Consider the following 12,448-nt stretch of genomic DNA (forward strand, 5'->3'; position numbering starts at 1 on the left):
ACTGGGCATCGTTCCCTGGGTGGGGCAGGCAGGTTTTGAAGTTAGTTCTTTCTCATGCCAAGGGTACAGCACTGTGGGGATGCAGCTGCTGTTCAGTTTTCTGTTGGACTTCTCTTCATGGGCCTATGTTGATCTGTGTCTTGTCTTCTGTATCACATGAGGCTCTTAAGGCTAAATCTAAGTTGTAAGGGTCTGCAAATGCCCTCAAGGCTGACTTTGACTTTGGTGTTTGTACTTCTGTGAGTAGCTTCATGGTTTCCAGTTTGTTATTCTGATAGAAATAGTAATATTAAATGTCATTTCTGTATTTTTTATAATTTATACTTAAATATTTGATTAACCCAGCTTACATATTAACATATATAAAAAAGGTAGAAAGTCTTCCTCCTGGCTCTTTTCATCATCCACTCAGTTCCTGTTCCCTTCCCCTCTTCCCAAAATGCTTAGTAGTTTCTTCCCTATCTATATACAAAAAAATGTAAGCATATTTGAGGCAAGTGATTTTTCTTAGATGATATCTTAGAAATCTTTCTAGTCTTTCCCTTTTAATACATGAGTTTTCTTACTCTCTTTCTTTCTATAGCTGCATAGAATTCCATGATCTAAATGCACCATAATTTATTTAACGAGTTCTCTTTTGGAGTGAGTTTAGATTTTTTTCCAAATCTTTGGCTATCACAGTTCTGTATTCTTTATTCAAAAGCCTTTGGGCCAGATGTCTTTTGATATCCAGAAACTTGGGGAAATTTTTAGAAGGGTAGCATAGTGTAAAATCCACATACCAGTTTAGACTGTCAGCAGAGTCTGGGATAGTACCCTGTAATCAATGTATTAATATCTTATAGCAAACTGTATGGATATTCACAGAAAGTAGAATAAAGACTATAAGTAGCCTTATGCTAGATAGATCCAGTTTTGCAAACAAATAAGTTATGAAAAAATAATGATTTTTGGAGCTTTCTGAATTTTAGCATGGCAGATAAGGATGGTTGACCTGAAGAAACAACAGGGCAAAAGGAAAACAAAAATTATTTATTTATTTATTTATTTAGACAGAGTCTTGCTCTTGCCCAGGCTGGTGTGCAGTGGTAAGATCTCAGCTCACTGCAACCTCTGCCTCCCTGGTTCAAGTGATTCTTCTGCCACAGCCTGCCGAGTAGCTGGGATTACAGGTGTGCGCCACCATACTGGCTAATTTTTGTATTTTTGGTAGAGGCAGGGTTTCGCCATGTTGGCCAGGCTGGTCTCGAATTCCTGACGTCAGGCGGTTGCCCACCTCAGCCTCTCAAAGTGCTGGGATTACAGGCATGAGCCACCACGTCTGGCCCAAACAAAAATTCATTTGGACATATGACATTTTATGTGCTTGTAAAAATATCTATGGATTAAGTTTCTAGCAGAATATATATATTTTTAAATTTTACTTTAAGTTCTGGGATATATGTGCTGAATGTGCACGTATGTTACATAGGTATACATGTGCCATGGTAGTTTGCTGCCACCTATCAACCTGTCATCTAGGTTTTAAGCCCCGCAGGCATTAGATATTTGTCCTAATGCTCTCTGCCCCCTTTCCCCCAACCCTCCAACAGGCCCAATGTTTGATGTGCCGCTCTCTGTGTCCATGTGTTCTCACTGTTCAACTCCCACTTATGAATGAGAACATACGGTGTTTGGTTTTCTGTCCCTGTTTAGTTTGCTGAGGATAATGGTTTCCAGCTTTTTCCATGTTCCTGCAAAGGACATGAACTCGTTCTTTTTTATGGCTGCATGGTATTCCATGGTGTGTATGTGCTACGTTTTCTTTATCCAGTCTATTATTGATGGGCATTTGGGTTGGTTCCAAGTCTTTGCTATTGTGAGTAGTGCTGCAATAAACATAACGTGTGCGTGTGTCTTTATAGTAGAATGACTTATAATCCATTGGGTATATACCCAATAATGGGATTGCTGGGTCAAATTATATTTCTGGTTCTAGATCCTTGAGGAATCGCCACACTGTCTTCCACAATGGTTGAACTAATTTACACTCCCACGAACAGCGTAAAAACGTTCCTATTTCTTTGCATCCTTGCCGACATCTGTTGTTTCCAGACTTTTTAATGATGGCCATTCTAACTGGCATGAGACGGTGTCTCATTGTGGTTTTGATTTGCATTTCTCTAATGACCAGTGATGATGAGCTTTTTTTTCATGTGTTTGTTGGCCACATAAATTTCTTTTGAGAAGTGTCTGTTCATATCCTTAACCCACTTTTAGATGGGGTTGTTTTTTTCTTGTAAATTTGTTTAAGTTCCTTGTAGATTCTGGAATTAGACCTTTGTCAGATGGAGAGATTGCAAAAATTTTCTCCCATTCTATAGGTTGTCTGTTCACTCTGACGATAGTTTCTTTTCTTGTGCAGAAGCTCTTTAGTGTAATTAGATTCCATTTGTCACTTTTGGCTTTTGTTGCAATTGCTTTTGGTGTTTTAGTCACAAAGTCTTTGCCCATGCCTGTGTCCTGAATGTTATTGCCTAGGTTTTCTTCTACTGTTTTTATGGTTTTAGGTTTTATGTTTAAGTCTTTAATCCATCTTTGAGTTAATTTTTGTATAAGCTGTAAGGAAGGGGTCCAGTTTCTGTTTTCTGCATATGGCTAGCCAGTTTTCCCAGCACCATGTATTAAATAGGGAATCCTTTCCCCATTGCTTGTTTTTGTCAGGTTTGTGAAAAGATCAGATGGTTGTAGATGTATGGTGTTATTTCTGAGGCTTCTGTTCTGTTCTATTGTCTATATCTCTGTTTTGGTACCGCTATCATGCTGTTTTGGTTACTGTAGCCTTGTAGTATAGTTTGAAATCAGGTAGTGTGATGCCTCTGGCTTTGTTCTTTTTGCTTAGGATTGTCTTGGCTATACGGGTTCCTTTTTGGTCCATATGAAATTTAAAGTAGTTTTTTCTAGTTCTGTGAAGAAAATCAGTGGTAACTTGATGAGAATAGCATTGAATCTATAAATTACTTTGGGCAGTATGGCCATTTTCACAATATTGATTCTTCCTATCCATGAGCATGGAATGTTTTTCCATTTGTTTGTATCCTCTCTTATTTCCTTGAGCAGTGGTTTGTAGTTCACCTTAAAGAGGTCCTTCAAGTCCCTTGTAAGTTGTGTTCCTAGGTATTTTATTTTCTTTGTAGCAATCGTGAATGGGAGTTCACTCATGATTTGGCTCTCTGCTTGTCCATTACTGGTGTATAGGAATGCTTGTGATTTTTGCACATTGATTTTGTGCCCTGAGACTTTGCTGAAGTTGTTTATAAGCTTAAGGAGTTTTGGGGCTGAGATGTTGGGGTTTTCTAAATATACAATCATGTCATCTGCAAACAGAGACAATTTGACTTCCTCTCTTCCTATTTGAATGCCCTCTTAGGAGGGTGTATATATCCAGGAATTTACCCATTTCTTCTAGATTTTCTAGTTCATTTGTGTAGAGGTGTTTATAGTATTCTTTGATGGTAGTTTGTATTTCTTTGGGATCAGGGGTGATATCCCCTTTATCATTTTTTATCCTATTTGATTCTTCTCTCTTTTCTTCTTCATTAGTCTGGCTAGCAGTCTATCTAATCCATTTGTCAAACCGATTAACAAAATATGTATTTTGTTAATCTTTTCAAATTAATCCAGCTTCTGAATTCATTTTTTAAGGGTTTTTCGTGTCTCTATCTCCTTCAGTTATGCTCTAATCTTAGTTATTTCTTGTCTTCTGCTAGCTTTTGTTTGGCAGGGTAATTTCTGGGCAGTAGAGTGTGCACATCTTCAGTGTCGGCATGCATTGCCACGTCTCTGCAGGTGGGCTGGGCCAGGGTGTGCTCCCACTGCCAGCGTGGGAGAGTTCTGTTTCCACACAAACTCACGCATGAAAGACATTCGTAACTGTATGGACTTTTTTTCTGGATTTAAATTTGAAAAGTATTATTTCTTGCTTGCTTTTAATTTGCATTTTTTGTGAGTAAATTTGATATTTTGGTATACTCTAAATATACTTCACTAACAATAATTTGTGCTAATAAGAGCTACTAGCAAGGTCTAACAAGATTGACATAATGTATTTTATTTAGAAATAAGAACCCTCCATGGAGTTCAGCACTGTTTTAAGAAAAAGCGCTTCCTAATTAGCTCTTCCTAACCAATCGTGGTTGCACACTTTTCTCAGGTGGCCTGCATTTTGTCTGACCCGAGGCTGTGAACCATTTTTATTGTCTGCACATTTCTTTAAAAAGAAAATATGCAGCGACGTTGTGTTTGTTTTGCCTGTTTTGGTGGTAAATAGAATTAATAGCCTGACATAGGAAAAATCAAGCAAAAACCATGTCAAACCGGGAGAAATTAATTGAGAATTTCTGTTTAATTGTGACAGCTCGACCCACTTTTGTAATCCAGCCACAGAATACAGAGGTGCTGGTTGGGGAGAGCGTCACGCTGGAGTGCAGCGCCACAGGCCACCCCCCGCCGCGGATCTCCTGGACGAGAGGTGACCGCACGCCCTTGCCAGTCGACCCGCGAGTGAACATCACACCTTCTGGCGGGCTTTACATACAGAACGTCGTCCAGGAGGACAGCGGAGAATATGCGTGCTCTGCGACCAACAACGTTGACAGCGTCCATGCCACTGCGTTCATCATCATCCAGGGTGGGTATCCATCCTCTGTGCCAGAGCCGGGGCTCAGCCCCATCCTCACCCCTCCACCAGCTCGCACTGCCGTACCCACAAACGCTCCATACAATCTTCTGCCCTGTCCACTTCACTCGGTTTATTTTTATCCATTATACTCCCATTGGACTAAATACAGATGATTGCAATTTGTAGATTTTGGGAACAGAAGGCTCTGTAGTATGGGCTCTGTGTGCTGGCTGTCGTGTCTCTGTACCTCCAGCACCTGGCCGGCAGGAGTGTCTATCAGATAAGTGAGAGAGAGAGAGAGAGAGTGTGTGTGTGTGTGTGTGTGTGTGTGTGTGTGTGTGCACGCATGCATGCACGTGTGCAGTAAGGTGGTTGATACACCTTGCAGCCAGCTTTGAATCCTTCCCTAAGATCAGTTTTGGATGTAATCTCCTGGGAGTATTCATCGTTTTACGCCTTCTGCCATGGATTTCTACATTGCTTAATTGACTGTAAAATGAGTTATCCTTGTGAAGTGGGACGTTTGTTGGAAAACATTCAAACAATACAGAAGTGCAAAAGATAAATTAGTAGACATGATATTAGAGATAGAGAAATCATTTCCTTCTGCCAGCCTCTCTTCAACCCTTTCCTGTCTCACTGGCAATCGGTCGAGAATCTTTCTGATTTTCTTTGCATGTACAGCAATGCAACTGTGTTACATGGATTTACTTTTTTTGTGGCTGTTACTTTTATAAAAATGGAATCATACCAGACAATACTATTCTGTAAGTTATGTTTTTCATCCAGTGGTAATAACCACTATCATCATACATAGCTATACCAGATGGCATTTTTTTAAGCATTTGCAAATATTAATCTAGGGTGAGGATTGAGAGGAATCATTGTAAGTTGGCCTGGTGTCCACGAGCTGCAGTGTGGCCTCATCTGTGCCTCGTGTGCATTGCAGGTGGCGGTGTGGTTGAACAGTCTTTGCTTTCCAGAGTGATGCTGAAAACACACCCGTCCTTCATCTTCTTTCTGTTTCGCTCCCATCCTGTGCCCTCTGCCTCTTTCTGACTCTTCGTTGTAGACGTTGCTCCTGATGGTCAGGTGTCTGCCAAGACTGTGGTCATTTTCTTGGTGGCGTTTTTACCCCACACTGTCTTTTACATGTCCTGTTTCGAATGCTTTCTCTCCGGAAGCTCTTCCTCAGTTCACTGTGACGCCTCAGGACAGAGTCGTTATCGAGGGCCAGACCGTGGATTTCCAGTGTGAAGCCAAGGGCAACCCGCCGCCCGTCATCGCCTGGACCAAGGGAGGTAAGAGCCAGGCCCCGGCCCTTTGCCTGCTCCCTCCGCAGCCACAGTCACAGGAAGCACACATTTCCACTGTGCCCAGGCAACCCCAGCATGTTCTGGACAGGGCTGAGCTGGGACTGGATTCCACAGGACCAAGGCACTGGGAAATGCAGAGGCGTCTGCACATCCCCCGCGGCTTCCTGTCCATGCATGGCCGTCCCTCATGGACATCATGGCAGGAAACGTTTAAGAAGCTCTGTCATTATAGAAGAGACTTGGGGTTCCTGCCTTTGACTCCCTCACACCTGCCTTGTTTCAGATAGTTTCTAGGATGTGCTTTTAAGTAGCATCTTGAAGGAATCTATTTGCATGGAGGATAGAATTTTGACTGGAAACAGTCATGGAATATATTGAAACAGATGAACAGCTTTTGCTTTGACTTTGCTTCCCAGAGCCCTCACTGTCACCTCCCCATTCTGCATCATGACCTTCCATCACATTCTTTGCCTACAGTCCTAGCCTTCTTCCTTCAATGGGAAAGTCGCTGGGCACGTTACTGCATAAAGGCACAGCCCGGATGGGGGTTGAGGTGAGGGCAGGAGCTGAAACTGCTGGAGAAGGAGCTACGCAGACCTCCTGTTCCTGTCCTGGGATGCAAGCAGTGACCCTGAGACCTCCTGGCCACTCCAGCTTGCACTAAATGGCCAGCCCATCCGTTCAGCCCTCTGAGGGGCCCCACCCAGGGTTCCTGAAAGTCTTTGGGGAGGAGGCCTGTGCCTGCGTCACACGCCCTGGACTTCCCTTTTCCCAGGCAGTTATGGGTGAGAACAGGAGAGGTTTATCCCCGAAAGGAACATGCTGGGGCCTCACTTGACTCTTCGTCACCTCCAGCGCTCGATCCTCTCCCCGGTTCTCCCAGCTGGCCATCCGCCCCCCTCGGACTCCCCGAGTCCCCATGTCCTCCTGGCTCCCTGTGTAGTGCTTTTCCCTCTGTTCTCTGCCCCTGTCAGCCCCTCTCTCTTGAGTTATGGGTGTGGGGACATTCAGGTATCACCATGGTGTCTGCTGGGGAGGCAAAGATTTGCTTATGCAGGGCCAGGCCAAATTATTCGGCGCCTGACCCAGGTGGAGACAAGCTTGTGTGATCACGCTGTCAGTGTGAGAGCAGGAGTTCTGCGTACGTCCAAGTGTCCAGTGTAACGGACCCATACCCTTGCAGGGAGCCAGCTCTCTGTGGACCGGCGGCACCTGGTCCTGTCATCGGGAACACTTAGAATCTCCGGAGTTGCCCTCCACGATCAGGGCCAGTACGAATGCCAGGCTGTCAACATCATCGGCTCCCAGAAGGTCGTGGCCCACCTGACCGTGCAGCCCAGAGGTAGGTGCCGGGAGGTTGTGGACTGAATTGATTTTCTCAGATCGGTTATCAGGAGACACAGATTCTGCAGCTGACATTAGTATTACTCTTCGTTACAGAGCGTTGGCTCTTCTCTCTGCATTTCTGTCATTGTGCTTGTGCCCCCAGGGTGTCTGCATAGTAGCTCATTCAATTTCTGTCCCTTTAGCGGGTGAAAACATTTGCTTATTTTTCAGTGATGGTTGTTTTTAACTTGGTTAAGACTGACTTGTTAAAGTAAAATCTATTAGTTTTTTTTTTTCCCTTGGTTAATTAAGATTATTTTAGAAAAGTGTGTTTCTAACTGCCCTTTCTAGGGTGGTTATTTAAGTAACACAGTCTAATCAAGTCAGCTCCCAAGGCACAGACCCCAGATGATGTGTCATGAGGCCAAATCCGGTTTCTCTCCCATCTGCCTGCTCATCCTTGGACCCTGGTCTTCCTCTTGTTCTTTTTGGATGTCGCCTTTGCCTGTTCTCTCCAATGAGAAGAATCCCCGCAACCTCATATCCCTCCTGACGGAGTCAGTGTAGCACTGTTTGTGGCCTCTGCAAGAGCGAAGGCCCCTGGCCCAGCCCCCGTGTTGCAGGTGTCCTGTGCTAACTCCAGTGTTAGCATGAGTGGCCCCCAGAGCTGAGCAATCCATGTCGCCACAGACCCTGAGCTTGTCGTGGGGACCATGGGGAGCGAGGCAGAGATGTCGTGCGGGGAGGATAGGGCTGGATTTCCTTGTGTCCCTTTGGGGATGTCCTGAGACTGTGTGGACCTCTAGAAGGGGCTTCCCTCTGCCTGTTACCAGTAGGCTGTTGATGACCGACCCGCCAGATTGGCTCTGTGTTTCTTGGGTTTGCCCTTTGTGTCCCTGACCTAGCAAGACTCTGGGTGCCTGTGTAGAGAATGTGGGGGTGGGATTCCTGAGCGGCTCCCCAGATCCCGGCACTCAGCCGTGCTCCTGCTCTTTCAGAGGAGGAAGCTCCCCTCTGTTTGCTTCTCAGAGAGTCGGGCTCTGCCCAGAGCTTGTTGTCCTCTGTGGGCCCTGCGGCAGAGCATGTGGCTGAGACTGCCCCACCATCAATGAGGGGCTGGGGGCTGGAGGACATGGCAGCCAGCCCGTCCTGGGCCCTGCAGCTGTCTGTCTCTGAGCAGGGAAGACACTGGTTACGCTTTACTCTCCTTGCCCTGGGAGGCGGGCGGATCTTCCCTGGGACCTTTCAGGCTCCCCTGCCCTGCACAGAGGCCGCTGGGAGGCAGAGGAAGGGCCCATTCTGAAACTGACTGCGAGCTCCCAGCATCCCTGTGTGGGCCTGATGGAGGGCAGGGGATTTTGTTCTTCTGAAGTTTTTTGATGTAATTGACTCATTTTCCTGGATTCTCTACATATGCCTTCCAGTCACCCCAGTGTTTGCCAGCATTCCCAGCGACACAACGGTGGAGGTGGGCGCCAATGTGCAGCTCCCGTGCAGCTCCCAGGGCGAGCCCGAGCCAGCCATCACCTGGAACAAGGTAGGCGGGCCGGTGCCTGAGCCAGCCACCACCCAGATACAAGATAGACGGGCTGGCACCCACACCACCCACCACCTGGAACAAGGTAGGTGGGCCGGTGCCCGAGCCAGCCACCACCCAGACACAAGGTAGACGGGCTGGCACCCACACCACCCACCACCTGGAACAAGGTAGGCGGGCCAGTGCCCACGCCCCAGCCTCCCCTCTGCTGTGGGGTGTGATGGGCTGGACAGCTGCCGCCTGCCCACTTCCTCTATAGACTTTCTGTAGCAGAAAGAAAAACATTCAGATCATAAGCCTTGAGGTAAAAATACTCTCAGGGCATCCTTACTAATAAGAACAAAACAAACTTGGAGCATTCTGTTTCTTTAATCTTTTCAATAACAAAAGCAAAGAAAAACCCTTATAGAACTATGGTCTCATCATCAATAAGGAAGGGTTTTCATCGTTATTTCATTTTTTTGCTGTTTTTATTAAGCTCAGTAGGAAAATGTGGGTAGCACTCACACACCATGACCTGTGTTTCTGTGAAATCCCTCCTGGGAGCACAGGGCCGGCCACACTGGTCCCCGTGGAAGGAGAGTGCTCAGTGGAGATGGTCCCGTCCTCCACCTGCATCCCTGCACCGCCCTGTGAATCTCTGCGTCATTTCCTTCCTCACCGCACACACCCCAGGCATCTGCTCGTGCTCCTCCCTCAGCTGGGAGGTCACCTGTCCCTCTGTGTCTGCCTCTGAATCCTTCTTTGCCCTCGGCGCCAGTGCCCTCTCTTTCTGAGACATTCCTAGTTCTCTTTGTAGGGCCCCCACCATAGTGGGTGTCTAAGGGAGTCATCATTGGTGCCTCTTCTCATTGTGGAAAATCATCCTTGCCTCAAGCTATCAGGCTCTGTTCTCCCGAAGAATGAGATGTGGGAAGAGTTTAACTCGCCAGCTTGGCATTGGGAGAATTGACCACGTCTCCTTCCCTTTCCAGGCCTGGATGGATCTGAGCGCAGCCTGGGAGCTTCTCCATTTGAACTGCTAACAAATGGCTCCCCTCCCCCAACCCTAGGTCAGATAACTTCTGCTTCTTAGTCTTATTTCTAATACCGTTTTCATTCTGTTTTACTCCAGGATGGGGTTCAGGTGACAGAAAGTGGAAAATTTCACATCAGCCCTGAAGGATTCTTGACCATCAATGACGTTGGCCCTGCAGATGCAGGTCGCTATGAGTGTGTGGCTCGGAACACCATCGGGTCGGCTTCGGTGAGCATGGTGCTCAGTGTGAACGGTAAGATGCCACATGCCCACATCTACCCACATGGTATCCACAAAGAAAGCCCGCAGGCCCCTAGTGTGGTCCCAGGCCAATTGGCTTAGGCTGTTCAGAATTATTCAGAAGACAAAGCACCCTTGATTCCCAGGTGGGGACACTCTCCTGATGAATGGCCGGGCTGCTCACCAGCCCCTCCCCTCCACTCAGGCTCCTGCAGGCCCTGCAGCCTGTCCACTGGGCAGAGCTTTGTCCTGCAGCCTGTTCACTGGGCAGCGTCTTACCCTGCAGCCTGTCCACTGGGCAACAACGTCTTACCCTGCAGCCCGTCCACTGGGCAACGTCTTACCCTGCAGCCCGTCCACTGGGCAACGTCTTACCCTGCAGCCCGTCCACTGGGCAACGTCTTACCCTGCAGCCCGTCCACTGGGCAACGTCTTACCCTGCAGCCCGTCCACTGGGCAATGTCTTACCCTGCAGCCCGTCCACTGGGCAATGTCTTACCCTGCAGCCCGTCCACTGGGCAATGTCTTACTCTGCAGCCCGTCCACTGGGCAACGCCTTACCCTGCAGCCTGTCCACTGGGCAGAGCTTTGCTCGGGGGTCGTCCACATCTGTCCAGAAATGACCGGGTGTATTTTACAGTTACAATTTGGCAAATGTGGTTGCTTGAAGAGATTCTGATTCCTTAGCTGCAGTTTCTCTCTCCTCGGGCTTTGGCCAGGAATGCTCTGGAAGCATCTTTCAGTGGGAACCTCTAGGTGCTCATAGGCAGCTTACATAGATCCAGCTGGTGGTGCTAGAGCCGTCCTGACTCCATGCCTGCATCTGCCTGTTTGCATCCTGGTCCCCCCCCACTTCCATCCCACTCACCCCGAGGCCCTTGGCACCTTGTCTGGGTTCTTGTAACAGAGGCCCGGGTCGCTCTGGCCCCTCTTTCTCAACCCACAGACCCCATGATGTGTCCCTGACCCTTCTCCATGCCTCCTGTGGCCACCAGGGTGACACTCACACCCTTTAGCTTTGCATGGAGTCTTTACGGTGTGACCCAAACCTGCGCCTCATCAGTGGTGTGTTCCCCACTCCAGCTCTGTCCCCCTAGAGTTAACAACACTCTGAGAATGCACACAAACCCCCCTTTGCGGGGTAAAGGACCCTCTGGCCATCACCCCACTCCCCGCAGGCGCTGGCTCTCCCCCGGGCCTCCACTGTGCCTCTATTTTTGCCTTATCCACTCTCATTGTGACTGATCCGCCTTCTCCATGGGACTTGTTAACAGACAGGAAGAGTGACCCCACTCAGTGCCATGAACATGGCTGACATAAATGTGAACTGTAAGGGAATTCCTCAAAGACTTTTAAGAATTATTTAGGAAAAGTCTTAAGTGACCTTACTTTCCCGTTATATGTAGAGTGTGGAATGTAAAGTTGATGTAGAATTAAGTTGATGAAACTTAGAAACCAGTGGATTATTTTAAATTAATATTTGTTTTTTGCGTGAAAAATGCTACCTTAACATGAATTAATTACATCTGAAATTTAATCTCTGCCCATAATTCCATCCCCCAAAAATACCATCATTAATATTATGGTTGGATTCCTTTTCTTTTTATAAAAAGGTAGATAAAGAAATGCTTTTGGATTATTTTTCTGTGATCATTGCTTATAGAAAAACAAATTCAACTTAAACCATTAATAAGAATGAAATGTTAGAGTCATAAAATTATATAAAATTGTATGTCTCATTTATCTACCTATTGGCATAAAAATATTGCATTCCAAAAATTAGTAAATTTGGGCTCTGAGAAACACTCCAAAAAGTAAGGTTTCTGCCTAGCTGAAATTCTTTTCAGTCATTTGAGTTGTCCATGTGTACATACCTCAAATATGCAGAATAGCCAATGAGCTCACCTAATCCACATGCCTGTGATGTCTGTTAGCGGTGAAGTAAATCAGGCTGGAGGTGTCCATCCATAGCTCTGTGTGAACACATGTTGTAAGAACATGGTTCAGAAGGGCCCTCGGATTGGCCCAGTTATCACCAATAGTTGCTACAGCTTGGTCATTTGTTCAGCAAATGCCTTCGTGGGCTGGACTCTGTCCTCAGTGCTGAGCCAGGTGTGCCAGGCACTCGGCTTCATGGAGTTAGATCCTGGTGGAGAGATGAGTAAGAAGCAGTGAGGTGAGCAGTCATGCTCAGATAGTGAGGAGTCCGTGAGGAACTGCAGGGCAAAGCATGGGCTGGAGGGGGAAGCAGAGGGAGTCAGCACTCACCTGCTTATTGAATTCTGAACAGAAGGAGCCACGGGGAGATGGGGAGTGGCAGGGAGCAGCCTGGTCCAGGAGAGTAGAGGGGT

At 46.9% G+C, this 12,448-nt stretch overlaps 1 protein-coding gene across 3 annotated transcripts in view; it reads left to right on the forward strand.

The window, feature by feature from the left end:
* The window catches only part of PXDN (peroxidasin), a 107,838-nt gene that overhangs the window by 68,933 nt on the left and 26,457 nt on the right, over positions 1-12,448 (forward strand). For all 3 annotated transcript variants that reach the window (XM_055253174.2, XM_055253173.2, XM_063622863.1), the window contains 5 exons: positions 4,397-4,669; positions 5,845-5,961; positions 7,160-7,318; positions 8,727-8,839; positions 9,954-10,110. In XM_055253174.2, coding sequence (XP_055109149.1) covers positions 4,397-4,669; positions 5,845-5,961; positions 7,160-7,318; positions 8,727-8,839; positions 9,954-10,110 — 819 coding nt within the window. The remainder of the gene's footprint in view (positions 1-4,396; positions 4,670-5,844; positions 5,962-7,159; positions 7,319-8,726; positions 8,840-9,953; positions 10,111-12,448) is intronic.

This window comes from Symphalangus syndactylus, chromosome 18, assembly GCF_028878055.3.
Source record: "Symphalangus syndactylus isolate Jambi chromosome 18, NHGRI_mSymSyn1-v2.1_pri, whole genome shotgun sequence".
NCBI lineage: Eukaryota > Metazoa > Chordata > Mammalia > Primates > Hylobatidae > Symphalangus > Symphalangus syndactylus.